This window comes from Rattus norvegicus, chromosome 13, assembly GCF_021556685.1.
Source record: "Rattus norvegicus strain SHRSP/BbbUtx chromosome 13, alternate assembly SHRSP_T2T, whole genome shotgun sequence".
NCBI classification, from domain to species: Eukaryota; Metazoa; Chordata; class Mammalia; order Rodentia; family Muridae; genus Rattus; species Rattus norvegicus.
In genome coordinates, this window is record NC_141546.1 from 103,106,566 (window position 1) to 103,130,960 (window position 24,395).

Below are 24,395 nucleotides of genomic sequence, written 5' to 3' on the forward strand. Positions count from 1 at the left end.
CACAGACCACACATGCTGGGGTCATCTGATCTGGAATAAACTTACGATTTCACCACATGTGAGGTCTAAGTCTTTCTCCTACATTTCAGTTGTTATAACTTAAAAAAGATGTATTTGTATGTATGTGTGAATGCCTGTGTGTGCCTGGTGCCTCAGGAAGCCAGAGGTGGGTGTGAGCGCTGGGGTGAACCCTGGCTTTCTGCAGAAGCGGCAGCAACCTCCCCAGCACCCAGTCTGAACCAACAACTGTTCCTGTTCATTCTTTTTCATTATTATTCATATAAGAATTAATATTTCTTTATATTTGTAAGGTGACTTAGTTTTTTAAAAAACTATTACTTCTGATTTATTTGTAAAATAAATCAACTGAATTCTACAAAGCAACTTCTGCGTGTTTCTTTTGTTACTGCAGTTTCCCTCTAGATCATAAAACCCATCACATGCAGAAAGCTTTCTGAAATACACAAAAGGGGATATTAATGAGGAACACTTCTGACACATGGCACGTCAAACAGAGAACAAGTCCAGCTTAATAAACCTTCTGCTTTCAGTAAAACTAATCATGGTACAAAGTCTAAATTCATTTTCTTAAAAAACATACAAACAAGTCTGTGGACACATTAGCCATTTTCTAGAATTCATTCATGAATTACTAATGACTATATGCTATCTCTGAAGGAAATAAAACCTATCATCACTCAGTTTATTCATTAAAACACCATGTACCCAGAGACATGCCAAACAGTTAAACAGGTAGCTTTAAACACCTCAAAAGCACGAGCGGCGTTTAAAAGGAAGCCTTCAGTTCAACAGCTGCTTCTAGAGATTTTACCGCTCGTTTGCCTGGCATGCAGAAAAAACAAAGCAAAAAACAAAAACAGTAAAACTGGAGAAAATTGTCTTCAAAGTTAAATAAAATGACAAAAAAGCTCATGTTTACAAGTGTTTTCTTCACGTTACCAGAGGATGGATGTTCCAGACAGTGGACCCCTATTCTGTCAGACAATTGGCGAGTTCACGTAAGTTGAATTTACATAGCTAATAGAGGATACTCTCAGAATTTAGTGCATCTGTCTGCCATGAAGTCCACTGTGACCACCATTAAAATTAAGACAAAACCAAAAAGACCCTGAAGACAATAGCAGAAAAGAAGGTGCCAGCAGCACTTGGGACCAGTGTAGACGCCTGCTCTGCGAGTGCAGGAACAGCAAGACGGCCGTGACCCGGGAGAAGGTGGCAGCTGCTGAGAGGGAGCTGTGGCCGAGTTGGGCAGGTTACATTACCATCAGCTGAGGATGGCTGGCTTCCTTCCTCCTGTTCTACAGAGGTGGTCGGCAGTCTGCACTGTCCCATCTGAGAGACACACTTAATGGACACACACCTGTGCGTGCGAGGAACGCTCAAATCCCAGGGCTCCTGGGCTTTGTTTCTCTATGCTGCTCTCAGTCTGTTCCGTCCAGTCATTATGACTCTAACTGCTCAGTCCCTGTTTCTATAAGCAACCAGCTTGGGGACGCCACCCTCACGTGTCCAGTGTCTCCCACCTCTAACAGTGCCTGCATTCTGGGAGACAAAGGCAACTTCTGAATATACATGTCTCCTGTGAAGTGTCACCTTTTTCCAGTCGATGACAGCCTGACAAACAGCTTGTTGGTGATGGGAACAACCTTCTGGATAAACACTTGTTGATCATCTCGTTCTCCAAAAGGCCCTGTGTCAGAAAAGAAAAGGACAAGAGTGAGGAATGGTTTCATCTTATAAAAGCACATTAATACAAACACTTCTCTCCCGAAAAACTGTCATGTCTGATGTGGCACAAGCCTTACGTCAAAGCCATACACAAGCTCTAGGCAAAAGTATGTCAACATGCAGTAAACTTCACAACAGAAATCACATTTCTTTCTTTGTGTATGCATGTCTATGTCCGTGTGTATATCTCTCTCTGTGTGTGAGTCAGTCTCTCTCTCTCTCTCTCTCTCTCTCTCTCTCTCTCTCTCTCTCTCTCTCTCTCTCTCTCTGTGTGTGTGTGTGTGTGTGTGTGTGTGTGTGTGTGTGTGTCACTGTTCCCACAATTGGTTGTAAGGTTTATATGTTACAAAATAAAACAGCAAGAGGGCAGCCCTGACAAAACTCACCCTTGGGGAAACTGAATGACGGGCTGTCCCAGCTCCCTGCCTGGCCCTGCCAGAGCTAATACTGTTTCCAGAGACTTGCTTCGAAACAGCTTCAGAAAAGACTGCTGATCCTCAGTGACCTCGGTCCATCCAGCCTTTCAGATGGTTCTAGTCAGAATGTCAGTCACATCCTGAGTGTTCTCAGCACATGAAGACGGGGTAACACATAATGCCAACCAGCTCTGACTTAACTGCTTTCCCAATTTTGTTTTGGACCCCAAACAAGAGCTCTTCATCCCAACTCAGAAGGAAGCAATTACAAGAGACCGTTGTCCCAATTTCTTAAGTTGGGGTGGATGATTTTAGATATTTTATAAATTATAGCTATGTTGTCATTTTAAGGGATAATTTATACATACTTATAGTTTTGACAGGGAGGAAACTAAATACAGAGCTTAGACTCAGGAATTCCTATTTTTCCTTCCCTCTTCTCTATCTTTCCTTCTTAACTAAAGGGAAGGGAGTTGAAAAGAAAAATAGGGATATAGTAGTAGTATTAAGAATTAGATAAATAGGGATGGATTACTGAATCTACCATTAAAAGCACACTATAGCTATAGTATTACATAGGTAGAGATCTTTACATTTTGATGCAGATTTGCAGTTATATTTTGTTATACCGATATAAAATTTTGTATATCAATATAGATTTAAGGTTTTTGTTAGTATAAAACTTTGTATATTGATCCAGAATTTAAGATTAATTTTGTTGCTGTGTCACACCATCCTTTGGGCCCTCCGCTGGAAAAGTAGAATCAAGTCTCAATGCCTTTTAAATTGTATCCTCTAGTATTATAGATGTAGGACAGTACTGTATCATACCTCTGTGGATGTAAAATAGCTTGTACCTGCTTTATGATACGTAGTAATGACCGTGCTTTATCAGAGCTGTTTTTAATGATGTTGCTCAGAATGTTTCCTTTCCAGATGATGATTGAGAAGCTAATTTAAAAAAAAAAATGGTGCCAGGTACCACAAGAGTAACAGAACTGTGCTGTTTTCTCGGGTTTTATTTTTTTACTTTTTTTTTTTAATGGAGTGTGCTTGATGTCTCTACAGTTTTGTTCAGATGACTGCAGAACCTGGAAAAGCTGTTGCTGCTGTTGATGCATAACACACTGCTATTATTGGTCTTTTTATATAAATATAAATATATATATACAGATATATAATTTGAATTTTTTGAAACTTTACCTGTGCTGTCAACTTTCGAAAAAAGTATCCCCGTTTACTGTGTTGAGTTGGCACTGTACAGAAATTAACAGCCATATTGGTCTAGAAATGTTGAACTTAAGTTTTTTCCATTTGTACAGGGGTAACACACTGTATTAAATATGTAAGGTCTTAAATACGTGGGTTTGATTACAAAAACTAATAAAGTATTCTCTAAATTAAAAAAAAAAGATTAATTTTGTTATTCTTAAATAGGCATTGTGCCTACGCAAATCATTTAAAATCCAAGGTTTAATCTAGTCCTTTCAATAGCTGGTATTACAAAGTATTTTAATGCAAGTTGACAGTCAGTCGAACTCAGTCATGCTAGAGACTAGTCTAGATTATCACAAAAATATGCTCCCTGAGTTGTATAGATAATATGTGGCTGGAGAGAGGCAATGTTTGCTTGTTCAGAAATGCTATGACTAGAGAGATGGTCTTCAAAAGCATAGAGATCCACAGAATACAGTATTTAAAAATCATTTCATTATGAAAAGGTCTTTTGACTACGAGTTCTGCTCCTAACAGTATCCCCATTCCACCTTCAAGGATGAGGAAGAGCATCAATGCCTTCAACTGTGGCCGCAATATCCCAGCTATATCTGGGACAAAATGCTGTCCCAGAGGACAAATGGATGCAGGATAACCATCTGCTAAGCTCTGCCAAGACAGGGTAAGCCAGTCCTTCATAATTCCTGCTTCATTAAGGTCGTCAGATGTCCTGGGCCAGAAGGCTGAAGTCAGATGCCCCAATGTTATAAGGAATACTGGGGACTGTCCACGCAGTAAGATGTCTCTGTCACTTCTATGATTTTTGGACGCTGTGTCCCTGTGCTTCCTGCATGCTCAAATAATATTTATTCTTTCTCAGATGTCTGATGAGGATGAATACTGGGATAATTATAGTCTCACAAGAAACTTAAGTTGTTTAGGATTTAAGAAGATGCTTCCCAGGTCTGATAAGATGGTTTTTGGATGGTAATACAAGTTAAAACAGAGGATGATCAGGTATAAACCATCTATATAATGGATAGGATGTTATAAATTTATATCATGTCTTACAATTTTCATAATTGTTATAATTGTATTCAACTTGTAAGCTAGATAAAAGGAGCCCTTTATTGGACTAAAAGGGGAATTGTTGGGGTTTGGGTCTTTTGTAAGTGCGGCCCAGGAACTGGTCACCCAGAGACAAGAGTCTGTACAGAGACCCAAGTGAGCGATGTGACCTTGCCCCAAGTTATTTCTGACTAGTGACTATAGATGCTGACAGCCAATAGCTTGGCAGAAGAGATATAGGCAGATTTAGGGTTCCTAGGCTTGGGGGTTTAGAGAACGATGAGAGAGAGAAGGAGAAGGAAGAAGGAGAAGCAGCCATGGGTTAGGTGAGTCCATGAAATGTGTACTGGAGGGCTGGCCAGCTGGGGTTAAGAGCAGCCCGGGTGGAACACAGGGAGTAACGGCTCAGGGCTGTGATAGGAAAGTAGACTCTAACAGCACAGAGCACAGGTGTCTGCCTGGCTCTTTGGCTGAGTACGGCTTATTGGAAATATAAAGGTTGTGTGTGCCTTTTATCCTGGAACTAAATGGTCAAAGGTGGGGTAGAAACCCCAGATTGGGATTAAAAGTTTCTACAACAGAGGCAGTTAGAGGGCACTGGATCCCAAAGAGCTGCCCTATGTGCCCTTCAGGAATAAAACTCGGGTCTTCTATCTCTTCATTCCCACAAATACTTCAAAGCTGTATTTTATCACTAAGGACTTCAAAGCTGAGGGTAAAAGGTCCTTAGGATCTGCATTATCAGCACTGGAAGGACCCTCTGAGGAGACGCTTAAACTCTGGTGACTTAAAGGAGCCTTGGGAGTATGGATCCTAGCAACAAAAGGGGTGAGAGCAGATATGAGCCCACTTTGTATACTCCTATCACCGCTTTGAAAGCCTACATGCAAACTGTAACATCTTCCGAAGATAAACTATAGCAGAGTGCAGTTGGGCAGCTAAGGTGCCTCAGCAGCTCAGGGCACTTGTCACTACTAGTATCTGTGTCTGATCCCCAGCATCCTCACAGCAGAAGAGACCTGACTCCAGGAAGTTATCCTCTGACCTCCAATGTATGTGCTCAGCAAGAGTGCATGCACGCATGGCATTTGCACACACACACACACACACACACACACACACACACACACACACACTTGTTCAAATGACTTTTGAAATTAAAACATAGAACTCCCACGTCAACCCTGTTCCTAGGTTTCCATCCTTGAAGATGCCTACCGATGTCATTTCCAGAGGAATAGCTGCCGTGGCTCTCTGTCTCTTCCAAGGACAGGATCTTGAACGATGCTAAAGGAGTGGAGCCTGGCTGCGTAGAGATCATCCCTCTGAACCGTGTCACCGTCCAGGTGCGCACATGGTTGTTGTCAGCACACACTAGGAAAGAAAGGACACAGTAAGTCACCTCCGCACTCTGAAACATGTCTCTTCTTCTACATCAGTCAGATCAGAGTACATATGAAAAGGCAGACCGCAGATTTACCTTAAAATTGATTTACAGATAGTGAGCCAATGTGAGAGAAGTGGGTCTGCGAAGGGGACTGAGGGAAGACCCTGCTACCTCAAGACCCAAGTTCCGCGTCTGGACTCACATGGTGAAAGGTGGGAACTGACTCCTATAGCATGGAGAGACCTCCCTGGTCAGGAATGCTTGTTTCTCTTCACAGGACTGAGTGTGTCCCAGCACCCATCTCAGAGGACTCACAACTGCCTACAATTCCAATCCAGGGAATCTCATGACCCCTCCTGGTCTCTGAGGGTAGCCACACATGACATGACATTCACACTGAAAACACTTAGCCAGATGTCATGGCACACACCTTTAATCCCAGAACTTGGGAGGCAGACCCAATCAGATTTCTATGAGTTCTAGGCCAGACTGGTCTACAAGGTGAGTTCCAGGACAGCCAGGACTACATAAAAAGACCCTGTCGCATAAGCCCCCACAAAGGTGAATAATAATAATAATAATAATAATAATAATAATAATAATAATAACAATAACAACAACAACAACAACGTTTGATTTTAAAAAATCTAACCAGGATGTTTCTTTACTGCATACTTTTTGTTTTTTTAGAAACCTTGCCCAGCTCTAATAAAGACGCTAATGTGACGATGATTGAGTACACATGATTATCCTATAAGATGCGTGCAAAGTGCTAGTTTACAGTTACTCCTGGCTTAGGCTATTTAGGGTCTGAGTAACAGAAAACACCTCTCTCTCAAGCTTGAAAAACTGTTCTACGTTTACATCTTACAGGACCTTGCCCTGGTTGTATTGTTGCTAATTTCTGAGTAGGAATGCTATTAAATGACCATATAGTGCATTGCTTCCTAAACTCTCCCCACATTTCTGCTCTCAATGAGCATGCTTATAAAGAGATAGACCCTAAGATATTAAGTCACACAGGCAAGCATGCTTATAGAGAGATATGCCCTAAATATTAAGTCACACCGGCAAGAAGCATGCTTTTTGCTTGCTTTAACAGGGGAATTAACTTGCCATTTGTGATCATGTTAGAAATGCCTGTGACTGCTAGGAAAGTAAGACTTTTATACAAACATCACCGTTCCTACGTCATACAGTACCAGTTTTCTATTTTAAAGCAAACTTTAGAAAGAGACTTGGAGAATATGGAGGAATAATTCCTGTGCACGTTTTAGCAGTGCATAATGAAATCCTCAGTTCTCAGGCCGGCAGTGAAGTGCGGGCGATTCAGGTAGGGCATTTAACCAGTCTTGTGGGAAATGGCCCTCTGGTTTCACTAAGCTCAGTAGGACTGAGAAGACAAAGAACTTAAGCGATCCTGGATGATTCAAGTGCTGAGATTCAAGTGTTCATACTCCTCCTACACAGCCCCATTTCAGATTCCAGGATGCGTACCACAGAAAAAGCACATGGTTGCATTTACGCCAATAGCCACCAGGGGGCAGCAGGGCTGAGAACACAGAACACTTCCAGACTTGTGCTTTAAACTGAGCATTTAAATCCAGACCTACAACATACAGCATTTCCAGCATCTTTCGGAGAACACACAACTACTGTTGTGGAATGCCTCTTCTAGGAGGAGGCCAATGACAGGCAAATAAATAACCAGGCACATGGTAAGCCTGGGAAGAGCACACAGGCGATGCTAGCAGACAAGGTTACTTTTACACAGACTCCTTACTGAGGAGAGTGTGAGAGGAAGGGTAGGGCAACCAAACAAATCCATGGGAAGCCAAGCATGGCAACAAGACAAGACAAAGAGTCTGAGGCAGCTTCACTAACTAGAAACGCTAATAGCTTAGAGTCTCATGATCCAAAGAAAGTAGGCTGGCACTAGACAAGATCAGTATGTAATGTCATATCTACGTCATTATCTAAATATTTAAAGTTTTGTGACTACAGGGAACTATAAACCCACAAAATGTTACTTTCTTCACATCTTCACATCATGTTATACTGTTATGAACTTTAAACATAAGGCAACTATTATGGTTTGTATGAGCTCCACTCAGGGAGTGGCACTTTTAGGAAGTGTGGCCCTGTTGGAGTGGGTGTGCCACTGTGGGCGTGGGCTTAAGACCCTCACTCTAGCTGCCTTCAGCTCCTCCTGCACCACGCCTGCCTGGATGCTGCCATGCTCACACCTTGATGATAATGGACTGAATCTCTGAACCTGTAAGCCAGCCCCAATTAAATGTTGTCCTATAAGAGTTGCCTTGGTCATGGTGTCTGCTCACAGCAGTGAACCCTAAGACAATAATCAACTATCAATACTCATCTAAGTCTACAGCTTTAGCTTAAAACTGAAGATAACGAAATAAATGTATATTAAGTTTCAACTTGGAAAATTTGAGACAGAAAAATCTTCTCAGCAGTGATCTGTTTCTGGAAATGAAATATGCCTCAAGAAGGAACTACCAGAGGATTAACAGAAGATACAATATTTCCTAAGTTTATGTATAGTACATCCAAGCCAAGTCAAAGCCACACTCCCTCAGTTTTTCAGAATGCAGCATAAACCACTCCACTTCTTCTCTATCTATGAAAAGACAGGCAATTCCAGGCGTCACAGGAGACTGGAGGGAGTTCCGTACCTGACACCAGGTGCTTCTCTGACAGCATGATCTTCGTCACAGGGCTCCGGTGAACCGTGAATGTCTGGAAGAGCTGTGGCCCCGAGCCGACTGTCTCTGGATGCTGCACAATCACTCGCACTGCTCCAGAGCTTGTACCGTAGGCGATCTCGATCCAGTTCCCGCTGACACCTAGGAGCCACAGTTCAAAGGAAATGTGCTACATAACACTCTCTCGAAAGAGAGCCTGACTGAGAGCCGCCATGACGACAGAGGCCCAGAAGAAATCAGAGCTTGTGACCAAAAGACTCAGCAAACACAGCTCAGGACTGCTTGGGCAGCAGAAAGTCTGTGCTTCCCTTACACATCTTTCTTGACCCCTCACCCTACAATGAAATGCTCCAGCCTCCCGCACTGTCTTAGGTTTAGCTGTGGTAATTACATAATTCTGTGAACTCTCATGCCTACCTACCTCTGTTCCTTACTGACAGAAACTGAATCACCTTTCAGAGTGCCTGAGACATGGTACCAACTCAATATCAATTTAGAGAATAACCCTGCTGTACCAGATCCACCAGAAGGATGCTATCCCAGAGATTACTCTGCTGAAGCATGCTGGGAGTGGCCTCAGCTTTCTGCTAAGGTACTGAGCCCTCCTTCACTTACGAAGTGTCACATCCGCTAAGAGTGTCAAACCCATGCAGTGGGACAGGCACACTTCTCACAACTCTCACACCACACCAATGAGTACCCTGTCCCTTCCAATCTACCCTGCTCCACTGTGGCTTCACATTTCTTTTTTTCCCTCCCTATTTTCAAAGGTTTATTTATATTTTATGTGTATGACTGTGCCACTTGAATGAGTGTCTGTGCACCAGCTACAAGCCTGGCACCCTTAGAGCGGGAGCCAGCAGAGAGCACGGGAGCTCCTGGATCTGGAGCTATGGGCAGCTGAGACCTGCCATGTGGTTCTAGGGACAGAGCCTGAGTCCTCTGGAAGAGCAGCAAGTGCTGAAGCTAAGCCACCATGCCAGCCATGGTGCCCCATCCCATCCCAAGTCACAAGACAGGCAGACACTGCACTCCAGCAGGCTTCACAGGTAAAAACTGTGGGCTTTGCTTCCCGATCACCTGAGAACCCACCAGTCAAAGGGAAGAGCAGACCCTCCAGCCAATCAGGAAGACCCACCTTCACGCTTCCTAAGTCTTGCCAACGTGAGGAAGGGCTTTTCTCTTTTGGGTAGTTTGATTTCTAAAACTTTCCCAGTTTTACCTCTAATTATAAGTAGATTGGGGGGAAATCCACACTTCATTACACACATTCTAGAGTGGAGCTCAGCAAGCTTTCTCTAAGAAACAAGTAGTAATTAAGTGTTTTAAATTCTGCTTTCCACACAGTGTGTCACAACCTCTTAGCTCTGTCACTGAAAGCAGCCAAGGATAATGCAATGAACAAATTAAAGAGAGAGAGAGAGAGAGGGAGGAGGGAGGGGGGAGGGAGAGAGAGAGAGAGAAAAAGGGAGGGAGGGGGGAAGGAGAGAGAGAGAGAGAGAGAGAGAGAGAGAGAGAGTAGGAGAGGGAGAGTGTGTGTGTGTGTCTGTGTGAGGATTGGCAGGAGTGTGGTCCCGAGTCCCAGTCACTTCAGCAGCACTGCACTTCTTGGTCTGATGAATCCAGTCAAGTGATGCCGTGAACGAGCAACACATCCGAGCACACGGCCTGTCCGCAGGCACACGTGAGCATGCTAATGTCTCTCAGCACATTTCAGGGCATCGTCAAGATCAGTGAGCTCACAAACACACAAACACATGCAGTCTCAGAACCCCCAAGGCTGGCGGGTACTGACTGGTTTTGGGGGTGAGGTAAACACTCAGCGCAGTGATGGCGTCGTTGGAAGGGTCGTGGTAGAGCTCAGTGACAAGGAGGTCATTATCCTTCATCCGCAACGGGAACTTCTGCATGTCTGTGGACAAGAACACATGCGGTCACAACTCCAGAGGGTTAGGTCCCCGTGCCCTGTGTATAAAGCATGCTCGGTGCTCACCTATGTAATATATTGACCCATTGTTACATCCCAGGAGGAGGAAGGAGCCTGCAGTGTCGTAGCTGGTTATCGGGACAACGTCCTGCACCTGATGCCATGAAATTGTTAGTGTTAGGAAGAGAGCATCATTCCTACTTTTCGTTCCAACTCCCTTAGGGCTTTGATTCTTTTGGGTATCCCAATACCCAATTTTAGGAAGCTTAGACAACGAGCTGTCTTTACGCCCCATGCAGCTTTGAAGACATATTCTGGTCGTATCCCACATCAGCCCGTGCTCTCTGAAGTCAGATGTGTCACCTCTTCTTGCTGCATGTGGTAACTACACCACAGCCTCTGGAACTGAAAGGCCAAGACAGACCCCCTCCCTGTGTCACTCATATAAGAGTGCTGAAGCCACACAGTGAATAATTAGACCAGCACAAGTGATTTCAGACACAGTGCAGCTGCCTAACAACCTGCTACAACTTCTTCAAGTGGACAGTGCCCTGTCTTACTGTCCTTAGCAAAGATTCTTCTAGGAAATAGCAGAGGCAAAGCTCCAGTGTCTTGTTTTCCAGGCACTGGAATTAAATAGCATCTCTTCAAAACAATCAGCCTGGTTTGCAAACAGGTAACCATGTAAATCCAAAGGACTAAAGTTACCACAATAAATAAATAAACCCAAGAAACACCACAAAGTGGCAGCACAGGAAACAGAGCGAACAACTCTCTACCATCCTGCCATAGAGACTGTAAAAATCCCTAATGATTCAACATTGTGTAGCCTCCAAGGAACTAGCTAGCACCTCTCAGGCTTCTTTTCCAGCAAGGATAAGAACTACATGTAATCTGCTTCATGTGTGTCTGCTTTATGCACTACAATCTACCTAATAAAACATCTGCTGAACTCTCAAGGCGCCTGTCCACCTCCCACAGAGGGCTCGGGAACCCAACACCGAGAAGAGAAGAGCAAGGCAGAGCCTGGGTCCACTCCAGCTACACCACAGGCACCTGGGATGAAAGATCTCCCTAAGCTGCTCACACGCAGGATGCTCTGCTGTGTGCACACTGCAGCTTCTGTCTCGAGCTGCACTAGGGCATCTCTGCGGGACCCTGGTCAGGGCTCTCAGAGAACAGGCAGCAACTCATGTGGCATGCCTCTGCCCACACTTCCGAGCTGGAGGTAAAACTCAGAGTGAAAGCACTGTGCCTGCCACTCACCCATGCCTTGTTACCCCCAGCACTGCAAGACAAGTCCCACTCCTACCCAAGGGTCTCCACAGCAGGAAGCAGAATAAACGCTGAGCCCTCTGGAGCCACATTTTCCTATAAGACTGAGCTTCTGAGCCTATGTCAGGAGAACGCTATTACCTGCTCTGCAGGAAGATGGGTTCTGTGGTAACCCTCCCCTGCTCAGCCCAGACTACTCTAAGGCCACAGTGCTTACACTGGATCCTTGGGCAGGGCCAGGAGCTCCTCCTCAAACTCAGACCCCACTGTTAGACACAGGACAGGTTCTCACTGAACCACTTAGCTGCAAGGTCTCCGAGCCCTCACAGTGAGGCAAACATTCTCTGATTCTTTGAGAGGCAAAGCACGTGTGTCGCAATGTGGCTTTCAGGGCTAACGTCCACATACTCTCCATATTCTGATAGGAGAAAAACTTGTAATCAATCTGTGTTCAGCCCCATCTTCATGAACTTGAGACATGATGCTCACACAACAGTGCTATTTCTGCCGTGTTACTCAGGCTGAGCTTCCTACTTGACAACACTGAAGAATGCTTTCTGACTGACACTGTGTGTGTGTGTGTGTGTGTGTGTGTGTGTGTGTGTGTGTGTGTGTGTGTGAGAGAGAGAGAGAGAGAGAGAGAGAGAGAGAGAGAGAGAAAGAGAGAGAGAGAGAGAGAGAGAGTAAATAAAGCCCTATTTTTTTTTATCTCCATAGATTGGTCTTTACAACATTCCATCAACATTCCACTAAGGTAGAGTTGAGAAGCTGACAGAAAAATCTCAATTTTTCAGGTTTTAAGGTTGAATGCAATGAATGGCTAATGATTCACTGGACTCGAATGCTCAAATGCATCCCGACTGCATCTGAGGTGAAGAGCTCAGGGGCTGCCATGTGCACTTCTGCTATTTGTGGCTAGAAGTTGCTAAAGGCCAAGTCAGAAGCCAGTCAGTCAGTGCTGCAGCAGCCTAGGAGGCAGCCTCCAGTCAGAGCTGTCTGTGGAGATCCACAGACAAGGCTGAGGCTGCACATTAGTCTCATCTCCACAGAGCACTAGGAGAAACGCAGCTGTGCTAGGAGGCCAGTGTGCTGCGCAGATGCAAACTTTCCCAGGTCTTTCTGAAATGTGCAACAAATCCACATGTCAGACGTGGTCTTCAGCCACGTATGTCCAGGCTGAAGAGTCAGCTAACACACAGACAAAACTCCCAAGGCTATGATCCACAACATGGTCACTGGAATGACTCTCTGGATCTCAAAGCCATTCAAACCAACAGTGAAAGGCCATCAGGACAGTTAAGATCCTCTCAAGGTCACAGAACAGCACATCCCTGTGTGAACAGCACAGCCCCCCTGTAACACAGCCGGCCCAGAGCAGAACTCACATAACTCAGTCCTCCCTGCAGGGGCACCAGCAGCAGAACAATCCTGACGATGCTCTGCTATGTTGGAGCCTCTCCACTGACCACTGCTGCACTGTCTCTGCCTTTTATGCAGACCCGACCTCTGCATCTTCACTGATATTCAAACACTTTCCCCAATACAATCCCTAACCTGAGATCTATCCAGTGTTATCAGCTCCCCTGCTCCTCAGTCCTAAGTCCCAGGACTGTTCCTCCTCCAGAACCTCATGGGTGTCAGTCGTGACAGCCCCCACAGCCTGTCGATTTCAAACCAACCCTTCACTCTGCTGCACATCTTGTCATCTGGCTCTACCCTGTTTTCTAGTCCTGATGTCTATATGCTCAGACAACGCCCCTAGGGCTCCCCTTCACCAGTATATCTGCTGGGTTATTCCAAGACCTCAGCATATCAAAACCTTGGATGTACAAATACAAGACGTAGTGTCTGCAGGTCACCTCTGTGTACATCACCATCTCTAGACTACCCAGCATTATCTGATGTGAACGTCATGAGATTAACTGGGATCTGTGTTGTTTAGAACAACAGAAAAGATGTCAATTCTGTTTTGTAACATTCTTAATCCAGCTGGTGAGTCTCCACTGTGAAACCAGGGGTATGGAAAGCTGGCCACACTTGCAAGTGAGCACAAGGATCAAACAGGCCACCAGGGAGAGCTGCTCCAATGCTAAGTCCTCAACCTTCACTGCCACTGCTTTCTTCCCAGTTCCATTCAAGCTGTCAATCTGCTCAAGTTCCTTCCAGCTCCGAGATCCTTGCATCTCCCCTGCCTTCCCAAGTGCTTCTGTGTTGTCTTGGTCTCAATGACCTTGCCAGCATTGTACTTTCTCAGTCACTGGTTCACTGCATTCACCTACATGAAACTCACCCTCCATCAGACCAACGCTAGATTTTCTTTCCCTGCCTTCCTGTCCACTCCATTCCTGTCCCCCATCTCAGTGCTAACGGATCACCAAGCCGTGGAAAGTACATGATTCACAGAGGTAGCACACGTCCATGTCCACGTGCACATATGTCTATCGTCCCCGCCACCTGTCCATCACCCTCTCCTCTGTGCTCTACAGGCCACACCCTCCTCATTCCTGGAGAACACGCCCCTCCATCCCTCTGGCCTCCAGAGCGTTCTCTGCAATTCCCTTCGCTGCCCACAGCATGCTCGAGCTTCTCCGGCCTTAGGGAAAACACAGTGCCTCAGTGTGGTTAGCATAGGAGACAAACAAAGCAAAAACACTGTCTTCAAATTATGACTTCAGGAGCCCTTAATTTTTTCCCCATTTCTTTAGTCTGTCTCGGTCTCTCTAAGCCCTGGAAGGTGTTTAGCAGACTACTACTGTCTATATACATAGTCTATGGTCAGACTCATCTGCATTTCCTTCCACTCAATAAATGAAGTTTACCTCAATTCCTATGCACACAGCATGGCTCTTAAAAATCTCAGAGGTGGGGAGAAATGCCAAGACTATCATTATAAAAGTAAAACAAACAGTGAACTGTCTGTGAGGAACAAGTCTCCAATGTGATGTACTCACGGTTGGCAGGAACTTTATAGGAAGGGACATTGTCGGCGGGCATGAAAGTGCTTTCACTTGTGGAAGGAGAACTGAGTGAGACTAACCTGCCAGTGCTGTGTGACAGCATTCCACACGCCCACTTTGCCTGTGTGACTCGTGGCCACCAGCTGATTCCCAATGAAGAAGAGGGCGTCTACAGGAACCCCGAGGCTGAACACACCTTAACCAGCAAAGCAAACAGACACAGAGGTCGGTCAGTGCAGCACATCTTCAGGTCAGTGCAGCACATCTTCAGGTCAGTCATCACAGCCTAGTTAAACATCTGACTCCAGGGTACCATGGCCTACTGACTGTGTGCTGTGATCAATGGTGGACAGAAGTCAGGCAGCACCGAGCAGGGTCAGCTGGGCAAGCTCACATAGCTGGCCAGTGTTGGCTCATGCTGTGGCTCTCAGCCTACTTCACCATAGCCACCACCTCACAGGTAGGAGAAAGGTCTGGGACCCAGTAAAACTTGCTGGGAATTCAGAGGTAGCCTGCTCATGGACTAGACCTCAGGGAACCACTGACTGAAGGCATACACTTGGCAGCCTAACTATCTGGAAGGTATCTAAAAAATGCAGAAATAAGGTAACAGAAGACCAAACCATCACACTGTATTCAAAACAAGCATTTAAGTCTTTAATTAAAAGCTTATTTTAACCCTGCTTCCCAGTATTTACATTTCAATCCAACTAACTGAAAAGGAATATAAACTGTATAAAGCAAGACGCCTTCTGAAAGAACACAGATTCATTTGAACTCATCCCCAGTTTAGTAGAGGAAGGAGCACCCACTCTACTACAACACTCGGACAACAGGAGGGAGTGCAGTGAGGATGGCGGTCAGGGATAAAGGAGCCAGGGAAGGGCTGAGGGAAGAAAATCAAAGGAGCTGGGTTTTCCAAAGGTCTATAGGCATCGCTGAGCTGGAGAATCAGAAAGGGTAAGCTAATAAAACTGTAGGAAAGGGGAGTGTGGCAAAGGGACACCCACACTAAGGAGGGTCCGCCTATCGCTGGCCCGTCTCAAGCCATGTCCCACAGGCTCTCAGAGACCATCACCGCTTGCACTTCCTGCTCCTCGGACATCATCTATGAAGAGCTCCAGCCATGACCCACTCATTCTCACTGCAACGATGGTATGATCAAAAACATCTTATTTGAGAAACATTTTCCGGAAATGTCTTTTAATCTAGTAACTCGTGAATCTGAGTCCAATCTCTAAATCCTGCTCTATTTGAATCATTATTAAAGAAGTGCCTGTGAGCCAATGTTAACATTTATTTATTTATTTATTTTAACACTTAGCTACCAAAACAAAGACTCAGGAGACCTTAAAGAACTCAGGGGCAAAACAAAGTATGCTTTAAAACCACAGCCTGAGAAGATGACTGTTTCCCCTGGGCGTCAAAGCCGAATGGACTGTCTTCTTGGTGCTCACGTCTACACTGTGTGAAGACCTTCAGTGTTCTACAGCCGTCCTGAAGCCAGCCACATGGCCAGTGAGGTGGCAGAGAGGACATCCAGGCAGTGCAGGCCTAACAACCTGAGTTGGAGCCACAAAGCCTGCGGTGGAGAGAGAAAACCCACGCCCACAGACCTGCCCTGATGCTACCTCACACCATTCTTACTCACGCCCACATCTTGTCTTTAATGTCAGAGACAAAGCAATAAGAAAGATGGCAGAGATAGACAAAGCCAAAACTCAGAAGAGAACTCAGTAGTCCTGCGGGGAACACCACCTCCTACACATTTAAGTGTCTGCATTTAAATACATACTTACATAACCAAGACAGAGCAAAGTAAGCTATCAGACACACACACCCTGCCCTTAACAAAAACAGGTAAAGGAATAAACTGCCCTTCCAAGCAGAAGGTAGTAATTCTGTGTCACACACAATTATTTACAGAGCAGCACTACGATTTTGAGGCAGGATGACTTTTAAAAACTGGGGCTAACTCCATTCAGCCCTGCTGCAGAAATGAAAGCGAGCTGACTTTCCTCCTGATCAGGGTGAGGTTTGGAGATTCAAGGAGGATACCGTGCATGGTCTCCAGGACTGAGTGTCACTCCAGCTTAGGCTGGAGGATCCTGAGCACTGTGGGCAGACAAGGCAGTAGCACGAATGTGAGCAGCTCTGCCCCGGCCGCTCTGAAGCCATCTGCTGTCTTGTCTGAGTCACAGGGCAGGGGTCCAGCCTTGGGAGAGCCTATCATGCATCCGCCAGCCCAACAATGATCTCTGGATGGTGAAATTCCAAAGAACAGCACCAAAAGATGTTCCCTTTACAGGCCTGAGCAAAACGCTACGGGACCAGCTCCTCCAGTGGCTCCTACCATGCTACCCTCTGCAAATCGAGGAATAAAATCTCCACCCAAGAGCACCTGAAAGGCGAGGTGCATAGGTAACTTGCTTTCTGTTTGTTTACCAGCTTGCTCATTCAGATCTCTACTGCTGAAACCAACGCCACGACCAAAGCACCCTGGGGAGGAAATGTTCTACTTCACCTACAGCTCCCAGTCCAACATCCTCAGAGGTGGGGCAGGAACCTGGAGACAGAGCTGATACAGAGGCCATGGTGGAACATTGCTTCCTGGCTTGGTCCTCATAGCTTGCTCAGCTGCGTCTTGCATATCCCAGATACCCTGCCCAGGGGTGGCACTGCCTAGATCCTTCATATCAATTAACAATCAAGAAAATGCGCCAAGGCTTGCCCATAGACCAACCTGGTGGGGGATTTCCCAATTGAGGTTCTCTCTTCCCAAGTGACTCCTGGTTGTGTCAAGTTGATATAAACTAGCCAGCACAGCAGTATGTCTTTAATGTTAAAATCTGTTTTCTAACAAACCAAAGGGGGAAGGTTATGCCATTAAACATGATAAATGGCATTCACTTATTCCACACTTTAAAACAATAACAGCAAAACTGGACAAAATACAGATGGCACTTTTAGGCAACGTACAAAAGGCAGCCAAGGACTCAAGATCCTGGCAACTGTGTCTTCTGCTGTGGGCACTCCCATCACCATACAGAGGTGAACACTGCGAGCAGGGGTGGGTCTGACTAAGGACAGCCCAGGTACACATGAAAGAGGGTGCTGTAGAATGGTGGGAAGTCCCAGCGGTCACAGTAAATGAGGTGCTTTCACCTCAGAGTGGTGTGCTTGGCTGACGACCTCACACACTGAGAGCAAACGAGGAAGGAAGGGAGGGAGAAGGTGGACAAAGACAGATTTGGTATCTGGCATATTTGCTCCCCAACAAACAGAACAAGCCTAATTCAAGGCAGGCGTCAGTGGTTGGTAATTGTTGCCAGCTACAGACATTCAGTTTCAAGTGAAATGAGTGTTCTGAAGATCTCAGCTGACAGGAGCATGATTCCCTAACACTGTCACATGTGTGACTGCACTGAGTGCCAGGACACATTACAGCTGGGGAGTGAATGGCACCAGCATTTATAAAATCTGCCTAACTCGGCAAGCCGACATTTCCCAACTACTCAGCACAGGAGTTACAAACCACTCAGAGAACAAATCACACTGGGGGTCTCAATTTAGCTGACTTAGAAAAGTTTCCATGGTTCTGGGGCAGGATTCAAGTGAAAGAGACACAGCTTTTTGAAAATAATATTTAAAAAAATGTATTAATAACTGTTTGTTAGGCTACCCTGTCTTTTGTCTATGTTTCACATAGATCAATAAAAACAATGTATCACAGAAAACTAAATACAGAAGAAGACTTAGAATTACAAAAGATCACCACAGGCTGTGGAGAAGGTCAACCTAGTAACAGTGCCTACTGCACACGCATGAGGACCTGAGTTCAGATCGCGGCATACACCTGAGGAGAGAAAAAGTCCTGCCTGCCAGTGTCCTCGCTCTCATGGTAGGGAGCAGAGACAGGACTCACTGTGCTTGTTTGTCAGTCCAGGCAAACCCAGCAAACTCCAAGTCAATGGAGGGCTACCTCAAGGAAACGAGGTGGAAAATGAGGGAGCGAGACATCTTTCTGTGACTCAATAGACAGGCAGACAGGCATGTGCACTCACACACAGATGTGCGTGCACTCATACGCCAGGCACATGTACTCGCACACACAAAAATAAAAGTTTAAAAAAGCTACACACGTAATATCACTTTGTCTCAAAATTTTTCTTTTTGGAAAACATCTCTTTTCATTAACGTGTTTTACGTCACCATGCAATGAGTTTAGTGCTGCTAATTTTTATACCAGTAAGTACTAAATTTCCAAGTCTAATTTCTAGTAATGTGAATGCAACAGACGAAGACCTATACAATTCCTTCTGGTCTTGACTAACTTAACAGAGCTTTGGTTCTGAAACCAAACAGTCTGAAAAACTTGGCTATAGAGGCCAGACAGCATGAGCCATTTCCCAATCTTCAGAGAGTGCGAGAGGGGGAACCATGTGCTGGATGGCAGCTCGCCAGGCTCTACCTCAGTGCTTCCTCTAACACAGCCTTCTCACAGGAGTGCTGTGACCACCCCAGCCAGCCCTCACACGGATGGCCGATCGCTCCTCTGCTCCTAAACTCCACAGCCAAGCACAGTAAGTGCCTTCCTACCAATTTCACTTCCGCTTCCTCCGTCCTGAACACTCCACAGGATGATGCTGCTCTCTGAGGCCACAGCCACCATTTTGTCCTTGTCTCCATGAGGACCTCCAACCACTTTTGCATTCAAAGCCACCCGTTCAATGGTCCAGTCCAGATATGGGCTTGTAAACACTTGCTGCCACCCTGAAGACTCTTTGATTCTGTTGAGAATAGACATGTAGAGTGAACTTAGTAGTGGATGAGAAAAAGAACAGAAATCAACATGGCAAACAGACAGTAACATCCTTCACCTAGACAGCCTGAATATAATTTTTGATAGATCTACAAAGACATTACTCTTGATCTTACATTTACATATATAGGACATGTGACCACAAAAAGAACTAGAATACTGTTATTTCTCCAAAAAACTAAAATTTTATAAAACACTTTAAAAATTCAAAGAAAAAATTTAAGATGGTTGAGGTTTGGTCTGTTGCTATGCAAACCTTGTTCTTTAATTTAAAACCACTGGTTAAATAAAAATGGTAGCCAATTACTGAGGGGATTAGAGGTAGGCAGGTTTTGGGTTACCTGTTACCTGACTGAGGGTTGTGGGGGCAGGGGGTGTTTGAGGGGGAGGGAAGGACATGGTGAGAGGAGGAAGCCACTGTGAAAGGAGATGAACCATGAACACATGACCAAGAGAAACGGCAAGTATTTGGGGTACATAACTGGGGAAGTAGTCAGGCCAGCGGCTAGAAAGGTAAATTGGGGATACCCAACCCCTGCCACCAAGTAACTGTCAAAGCAAATAAAATAGCCATAATCTGAGTCTCAAACATTTGTAGACAAGGATAAGTTCACACTGGTTTATCTACACAAGATGTTAAGTCTCTCACCTTTTCCCACAAAGCTACTGCTATGTTCTGTATGATCCATGACGGCCAATAGCAGTCAGCATTTGAGAAGAGCTTGGGTTCGTCCCTCTTAGCAATCGTATGATGTCACTGATGTGACATGGCAAGAACTGAAGTCCCTGCTCCTTAGAGGATATTACATTATAACCTAAACACCTCAGTCTCTGAAGACTGCTCTATACAGGCCAACAGGACACTGTACATCCATGCCCCTTTTGTTCTCCTCCCCTCCCCGTCTCTCCAAGACATGGTCTTTCTCTGTACCCGAGGCTGGCTCTCTCTAAGACAGGGTCTTTCTCTGTACCCGAGGCTGGCTCTCCCTAAGACAGGGTCTTTCTATGTACCTGAGGCTGACCCACAGTAGGACTTACCATGTAGCCCAAGCTGGTCTCCAACTCAATCTTCCTGCCCCAGATTCTTGAGAGCTGAGATTATAGACTGTATCTCCATGCCTGACTGCCATTTTTAATAGATTCCTCTGTCTTCTATGAACTAGGGTCTTCTAGACTGGGCTTCCGTATGAATGAATGGCAAACCCCCAGGGTTAGAGCCTGATTATAGATAGCGTCACGATGAACAAGTGCGCAAAAGTGCCACCCTGGTTCTGCCTAGCAGGAGAAAGGACAAAGCTGCCCTTACACTATGGCACATGGAGAAAGCTAAGCTGGCTGGCCATTGGTACAACATGTACTACTTAATTAGGACATGCACAGGCATGGCCACTGTTGTCATTTAAATATGTATGCTCAAGTAATACAAGTACAACTCACAAAGTACATAGGCCTTAAATGAGAATTAATGGTTTCCTTATGGAAGCTTCAAAGCTTTAATAAAGGGTAAAATTTACCACTTTTCCCCCCACACATTGGGAAGGGCTGTAATTGCCCGTTTCAGCCACCAGATGGGAGTGGTGTGTTAAGACAAATATGAGACTACGCATCCAATACACTCAAACTCACGACTGAGGAATAAAATGTGGACTTTTAGGCCCTCTCAGACTGAGCACAAAGTAGGGACTGTCAACACTTCCAGATAAGGACACGTGCACTCAGCACACATGCTGGTGGCTGCAATCTGAAAGGACATTGATCCTGTGGGCAAAGATGCAGGAACACAGACCACACTCTTCCAGACGGCACAGGCCTTAGTTTCAAGGGTACAGCCATGAGGACGGTAGAGGAAGAAGCATTTACAATCTGGAGAGCGTGACTGCATTGTTTCAGAACTTAACTCAGGGAGGCAGGCAAACCTGTGTTTGCAAACTGAAATGAATGCAAAGCAGTCTACAGCTGTGTAATCTTCCAGGGACGCAGTGAAGCTTCGAGTACATCAGAGACAAAGACACCGACACTGCACCCAGCTCTTCCCTGCGGACTCTGCAGTTAGCACAGCATGCAGGGGCGCCTGCCTCCCGGAGTGAAGCCTTATGAGGTCTGGTAAATGTGAAGCACACCGTGAGCAAGCTCTTTCCCAAATGAGCTGTTAAGCTTGATTAGCGTTTAAGAGTTCAAGATACCTGAATACACAGAGACACACGACATATGCACAAGAACACGCTTACACACGTGAAGGGGAGCGTCACACTCAGCAGGAAGCCGACTCACTTGATGAATGATGTAAACATAATTAGTTACTCACTTGGAAGAAAGTAAAACACATTCTTAAATTTCATATCACCTATACAAAGGAAATTCCTCTGAGATTAACATCTAAAATGGAGTCCAGATGCAAGAGGGCAGCAACCTATACAAGTTCTCCATTAATTCAGTGACCACTGTCAAACACAGGAAGGAATGGGACGTAAACCACACAGGTCAGTGGCCTATGGGAAAGCACATGTGACTACCACACCACTTTCTGTTTTAATCCTTGTAGAAAAGACTATGATCTTCAAAAATACTGTGAAATTTCTTTTCGAACCGTTTGCCAGTCTGCTTCTTGGTTTGAGTTTGTAAGGAAAGCCAGCACACGTGCCCTTGTCCCTTCCCACCCGAGGCGCCAGCTCCAGTCGTAGGCTAACTGTGCCAGTCTACAATGTCACAAGCAGTCGCTCTTCCTTCTCCAGCCCTCCTGTGGGGGATTCAACACTCTCTGGCAAGTGACAACCTGCAGTGCTGTGACAAGGGCAGACCTGCCACATCCCATAACAGTCACTGCAAGTTCCTGGAACCCTTGTCAACAATCAACTGTGCACCCCATGCTGAACAACTGAGAGACTGGCCTCTCAGGGCCTTTTCACGTGGGGGTGAGTCTAGAACAACTCCATAAAATCCCATACTGAATGTCTTATGATACATAAGAGCATTAGAACCAATCACCTGAAAGCCCATTCCTGTACGGTCTAGTGATTAAGTTAAAAACCTGCACAGCACTCAGAACGAAGTCTCATCTGTTCACCACTATAACCAAAGCCCAGCCCCAGCAAGTGGCCAACAGCACCCTCCAGAGGCAAACCTGCACCACACTTTGGTACTTACAGGGGACAGTAAAGTCCTGAGGCCTTTCAAATCTGTAACCAGCTTCAGCTATTTTTATTCCTTATCCAAGGTACAAAACAAAGTGACAAAAATTCTAACGTCTTTGACTTGCCAGTAACAATCAAACAGGCGCATGCTGAAGGAGTCAATCCTGCCCCTCCCTGCTTCAGGGAGCAACAGCACTGCCTGAGGCCCACAGTACAGCCTTGAAGAGTCTAACTCACCCTGTTAGACGCCCCCTGCTCTAACTCACCCTGTTAGACACCTGCTCGCTCTGGACTCTGCACTCCTCCTCACTGCCTTCCGCTCCAATCCAGTACTGAAAAGCTCAGTGCACTGCAGACACTGAGCTGTCCACACATCCGACCTCACTGTGTTACTCCCAACATTTGAACAGGACAGAGCTCTTCCCACCTCTGCTGCACAAGACAACGGACGAACAGACGGATTCATGAAAAAGTTATAGACTCAACCCTGCCTAAGGCTTCCACATAAGCGACATGAGTCAGAAGGAGTGAAGTATCTAAGACTGAGTCGCACGTCCACCATCTGGGAAACAAACACTAAGGCTGTCAGCAGTATAAAGTAGATATCAAGTAAAAAACAAACTGAATTATAACCCAGTGCAGTGGATGACACATGCAGGGGAAAACTGAAGGCTAAAAGGAACAGATGTTCAACCCAAATATAAAATATAATTATTTAAAATAAAACCAAATGATGATTAAGGACACAGTACCTGTAACACACAGCAAAGTGAGCATAGGCAGCTACAATCCAGTTGTGGTGGCCAGCAACTATTAGCACCTTTCTTGGGTCCACTGGGACTCCTGTCAGGTTTAAAGAGAAGCATCTACATCTTACACAGAGTTGGGAAGTTCTGGCTCAGAGGCCATTTCGCACTTCTGCCAGTTTGTGTTAAAGTGGTAGGAGCAGAGCACGCACAGCTTATTAGACTGTGGATCACGCCTTCCCCAGACCGGCAGGTTAGTACCAGCAAATGCCGTAGGCCCCAGGAGCCTAAACTGGGAACCCACTGGCCAGCTCTCAACAGAGAGTTTGTCAACTGTTGTGAGGACAGAAACAACAGAAAGAAAACAAAAACAGAGGATCATATTACACATCAAAACAATGTGTGGTAGATGAGATTTTCTAATATATAAAACAATTATAAAGGACTGGGGCATAGCTCAGTACAACAGCACTCAGCACCACTGCCATATATTCAATGCAAAACCATAAGACTAGAGAGGGAAGGAGGGAGAGAAGGAGAGAGAGAGAGGAGGGAGAGAGGGAAGGAGGGAGAGAGAGGGGAAGGAGGGAAAGATAGGAGCAAAAACGTAATATTAAAAATTCATAGCCTGTGTCCCTGCGAGTTAAGTGTGTGCCCTCCTCCTCTGTGTCCTGTGTCACTCACCCAGCCTAATAGTGTCTTCTCCATTCCCAGCAAGCACAGGCTGCGTCCCGCTTCCCCGGGCTTCGCCTTCCATAGAACTCAGTCCATTCCTAGCGTCCACAGAGGACCTAGCTGTGTTAGTTCCTTTACGACTGGGGATGCCTACAAAGCAGAACACATTTCATCTGTTACGTCTGAATTTCCTCACACTTTCAGACAGGGTCTTCTCAAAACAACACCTCTCCCAGAAGCACAGGCAAAGCCCCAACTCTAGGTAACTGAGGCAACAGTGACCTAAGCCTGCAGAGAGGGG

The 24,395-nt window shown here is 45.6% G+C and overlaps 1 protein-coding gene across 2 annotated transcripts in view; it reads right to left on the reverse strand.

The window, feature by feature from the left end:
* Kctd3 (potassium channel tetramerization domain containing 3) overlaps positions 1-24,395 on the reverse strand; it is a 38,524-nt gene that overhangs the window by 3,807 nt on the left and 10,322 nt on the right. The window contains exons 7-15 of one of the 2 annotated variants that reach the window (NM_001107199.1): positions 24,104-24,244; positions 23,426-23,516; positions 19,320-19,510; positions 14,801-14,916; positions 10,555-10,642; positions 10,357-10,473; positions 8,532-8,702; positions 5,667-5,822; positions 1,615-1,711 (exon numbers count right to left, since the gene is read on the reverse strand). In NM_001107199.1, the coding sequence (NP_001100669.1) occupies positions 1,615-1,711; positions 5,667-5,822; positions 8,532-8,702; positions 10,357-10,473; positions 10,555-10,642; positions 14,801-14,916; positions 19,320-19,510; positions 23,426-23,516; positions 24,104-24,244 (1,168 nt within the window). The remainder of the gene's footprint in view (positions 1-1,614; positions 1,712-5,666; positions 5,823-8,531; positions 8,703-10,356; positions 10,474-10,554; positions 10,643-14,800; positions 14,917-19,319; positions 19,511-23,425; positions 23,517-24,103; positions 24,245-24,395) is intronic. The other variant, XM_087581053.1, reaches the window with a different exon arrangement.